The following is a 4544-nucleotide window of genomic DNA, read 5'->3' on the forward strand; positions in this document are numbered from 1 at the left end:
ACTAAATTAAAACATCCATAAAAGTTCAATAACAAATTATAACCTTGACAACATTGTTCGATGTTACACACATGTTATCTCCTGTTAGAATGACCAAAATGAACAAAATAAACAAGGTCAATGATATCCAGAAAAGTTCAGTGACTAAATTTGTTTACGTATTTATATGTATGTTTAAGTATTTTGTATTTTTTAAGTTCTACGTATTTATATGTATTTTTACGTATTTATGTATTTTTTAAAGTTTTTTATATAAATGTTTATGTATTTTAAATGTATAACTGTATTATATTCTTTGTTTACCAATCATAGGGCTTCTTGGAAACTTGGACGAAGGAGGGTAGAGTAGAAAGAATATGGGGACAAAGAAGTAAGGGGGAGACGATGAACATATGAAAAAGAAAGTGAAAATGCATTGATGTAATCGATTCAAACAACACGCCATGAATCTTTTTCTAATGCTAATTTCAAAATTAGAGAAGATTACGTGCTAATTTCTCGTTGAATAAATTGAAATTATAGAGTTGTTCCTTATAATAATCCGTCGTAATATTTGGTATTTCACTTTTAAAAATTTCTAGACTTAGAAGATGCCACGTGGCATAAATGGGACTCTTTTATTAGAACGTAAATATTTGAAGCTTATGCGGTAACCATTATAACTTCATTTGATTGTTGATTAAAACATCGATAAATCATCTACCTATGATTCTTTTAAATGCAAATCACAAAAATTAAAAAAACATTTTATCCAGAAAAAGAAACAAGACCAGAGATGAATGGATGAAATTATAATATTCTACGAAGCTGTCTGTGATCTAAAACCCTTGATTTGAAGTTAGTCCAGGTGTAAGTAAAGGCAAACAACCATTACTATCCGCACTAACCCAAACAAATGTTACGATCTTAAATCACACGAAGGATTAATCACGAAATATGTTCAATCAAAACAAAAAAAATAAATAAATAAAGATCCCAAATCAACACTATAGTCACTAAAGTAGAGTTTATATATACAATCTAATGTAATTATCATGACAACCACTTTCAAATAAAACATTAATTTGCCACGAAATGATACCTAGTGTCCACGTAACTCTCCACGTCCCACAAGAACGACCCAAAAGTCACAGCCTCCAAAACCAACCGCTTCAACCCACCAAAACTTATTTTAATCACCTCATCTTTAGAAGAATCCACCGCCCCATCCGCCGTCACCACAACCTCCGGCCTACCAAACAACGCCTCCGTATGTTTCTCAATAATACTCACTGCCTCTTTCGACCTAATCGTCGCATACCTTTGTAAACTCTCCCCATCAAACGACATCACATAGTTTCTCAACCGAGACGCTTTCACCTGCCCGAAACTGCCCGAGTTTGGAACTTCCACTTCCGGGTGGACATTAGGCACCCAAGGGGCAGAGTCTCCGGTGTTATCGGGCAGGACTTTTGTGGTTTTTTCAAGCTGGAAACGTTGGTCGACCCGTTTGAGGAAGTACCCGTACATTACGGATGCGGCGTAGACTTGTCCGACTCTGAGTTTGCTTATTTCGGCTACAGAAGTGGAATCGGAGACACGGTTTCCAAGGATGAGAGATAAGTGGTTTTGGATCATTTCGAGGGCTTCGGGGGAGTGAATGAGTTCGAGTTTTTCGTCTTGGGTGGGCCATGAGTCGATTGTCTTGAATGGTGTGGAGGGTTTTGGGGTTACGGATGGAATTAAGGAGATTTTCGCGTCCATGAATTTTTGTACGACTAATGCGTATAGAATCTCTTCGAGAGTTTTTCGCCTTTCGTTTGCTTTCACCTCCGCGATTCTCCTACAAAAGTTTTCATTATAAATATACACAAAAAGCATATACGTGAATGCCCTATTCATAGACATAATAATTTTTAAAATAGGTTTAGTCTACTCACTTGTATAAGACAAGATCGGTGGTTGGGGCGGAAGGTTCTTCGGTTTGTTTCTGAGAGTCGCGATCAGTTTGAAGCTGTTCGAGCTGCTGTTCAACTGCTGCAGGAACGAGGTGAGGGTGGCTGATGAGAATTTGTGATAGGAACTGTCCGATTGGGGATTCCAGCTCAAGTGGGGCAATTGGCGCATCAGATCCAGCAGAATCAGAAGATAATGAGGCCTTTATTGCAATTCTCTTCTTTTGACTTTGAAAAGATGCGCTTTTTAGTCCTGATCTGGGATGTGAAAATGAAAGGAACCCCTGCTTACCCAACAAAACAAAGTAAATTTCAGTTGGAACACTTGCCCAAATATAGCATTGTATTTTAAGTTTTTCTCATCAAGACATACTGCTTTAAATAATCTACCCAAGGATAATAGTAAAAATTGTTATGAATGGATTATATAGTTGTACAAATAAATTTAAGCAAAAGTCATTTTCAAAGGGATCTTTTGAAGAACAGAGTAACCATGGGTTTGGGTTTGGTTTTGGTTTTGCAAGTTTCAGCCAGATTAGAAAGAATCAATCAGACTACATACATTTTTAAACTTAAAACAGGTTGTAACTATTTATTTTTATTTTTTTGTTTCAATGTAGTGATAGTAGTTAGCACAATTATGCTTCACTGTTCCCCTCTCTTCTCAACCACTCCATCAGACTTCTTATCAATGCCATAAAGTAGACCTTACACAGTTTGTCAAAAAGAAAATCTTAGGGTGCGTTTGGTTGTGAAATTTTTTTTTTATTTTCCAAGAAAATGTTTTTAGAAAATAGATTTGAGTTTTTATTTTTAGTTTTCAATGAAAATTTTAGAAAACGCGTTTGGTTGAAACGTTGGAGTTTTTATTTTCCATCTTAGAAATTTAGAAAATTTTGGAAAACTGTAAAAATCATTTTTCTAAATTATATACACTTTCGAAAAATAAAAATTTTCATTTTCTTAGAAAACTTTGGAAAACTGAACGAACCAAACACAGTTATCAAAATTTCTGTTTTTCTTGGAAATTTTTCCTGGAAAACTGGAAAGTTTTGCACAACCAAGCGCACCCTTAACTTTTCTTTGAGAATATGCAAGAATGTTCTACCTATGAATACAATGGAGCTACTTTTCTTTGAGAATATGCAAGAATGTTCTACCTATGAATACAATGGAGCTATGTACTCTACACCAATAACCCCAATAATCACTTTTCAGATAACCAAAAGATTACATAGGCAAGATAATGATCTGCATATGCCAAGTTGCCAACTAGTTTTATTGGATTTGTGACCCTTGTTTATGTTGTAACATCAATAAATATGATTCAAATTAACTTCAACTTATGCTGCATATATACACAAACCATCCTATCCTCATGCTGAAATCAAATTGGGTATTTGATCGTCTTTCTCTTCTATCAGCCAATCAAGGTTCATGATTCAAACAATATAAACTGAAAATTACTTCTAAACCTAAGAATAGTCCAAATCCATCTTCCCCGCCCCCTTCTTGATTTTTTTTTTCTCAAGTCTTCTTGAAAAGAAGCAAAATTGAAATTGGTATTTTCATTTAGAACTCCAAAAACTATTTTACAATTCCATCGAAGATATATTATTCTAAGACCGACATAATTCTCATCAATTTTGATTTTCAGAAGTAAATCATTTCTAATTCCAACTTAAAAATCGAAATTTGATCATAAACTTGAGACATATGCACTATATAGTATCTTCATATCCTCAAACAAATCCACAGAAATCAAAAGATAAGATCAATACAGAGACTAATTAAATTACATAAAATTTCAAGTTCTCTGATTAAAAGAAGTAGCATAATGATATACCTTATTCGAAACAGTAGCAAAAGCGATAGATCCCGTGCGGGAACGACGAATATCGGATTTAGTCGACGGTCTAATACAGGTACCGAAAGAAGTTCGAAGAGCAGTTGCTGTTTCCATATCCAATCGATTAACAGAAACCCTAAATACCTCAATTAGCTCCAAGGACAAGGAAATTGTAAGCGTTCGAAAGAGAGGGTAGGTAGCGACAAATTGACAATTACAAACCCAAAGGATAATCGAGCGACGAGATAATGAATTATTTGCAGGAGGAAACTATTATTTATACTGATCATATAAAAATGTATTTATTGAATTTTCACTCCGACCCCTTAGTTATTATGTATTTACATTCAAGTCCTGTTGATATTACAAATTTCTTTCTGTCATTATAATCAAATAACTAAAATTGAAGTTTAGTAAAATTTAACAATTGTATATTAATAATATGCATGTAGTCGTTGAATAAGATTAGGAGTTAGAGGATCTTTTTTTTTTTCAGGTAAATAATGTTAATAAAATAACAATCAATTAATTACTAATAATAATAAGTATAATTAATAAAAATATAAAGTATAGGACAAATAGTCATTTAACAAAATAGTAAAACAAACATGTGCTAACTTGAAGAATCAAAAATATATAAAGCTTTAAAAATTACCCCAAAATGAAACTTTTTAAACCTAGTAAAAATTACAAAATATCATAAAGACTTCAAAAAACCATAAAACTAACTTGAAAGTTTTTAAAAATAACAATATATCGGT

At 33.3% G+C, this 4544-nt stretch overlaps 1 protein-coding gene across 1 annotated transcript; it reads right to left on the reverse strand.

Moving 5' to 3' along the window:
- Positions 1-923: 923 nt before the first annotated feature.
- LOC111904451 (UV-B-induced protein At3g17800, chloroplastic) lies at positions 924-4033 on the reverse strand. The gene is made up of 3 exons (XM_023900217.3): positions 3781-4033; positions 1920-2218; positions 924-1822 (listed from the first exon to the last, which is right to left on the reverse strand). Exons 1-3 carry the CDS (start codon positions 3895-3897, stop codon positions 1060-1062), a joined length of 1179 nt encoding a protein of 392 aa, XP_023755985.1. The 5' UTR covers positions 3898-4033; the 3' UTR covers positions 924-1059.
- Positions 4034-4544: the final 511 nt, after the last annotated feature.

The sequence above is a fragment of the Lactuca sativa genome, chromosome 4, assembly GCF_002870075.4.
Source record: "Lactuca sativa cultivar Salinas chromosome 4, Lsat_Salinas_v11, whole genome shotgun sequence".
In the NCBI taxonomy this organism is placed as follows: Eukaryota; Viridiplantae; Streptophyta; class Magnoliopsida; order Asterales; family Asteraceae; genus Lactuca; species Lactuca sativa.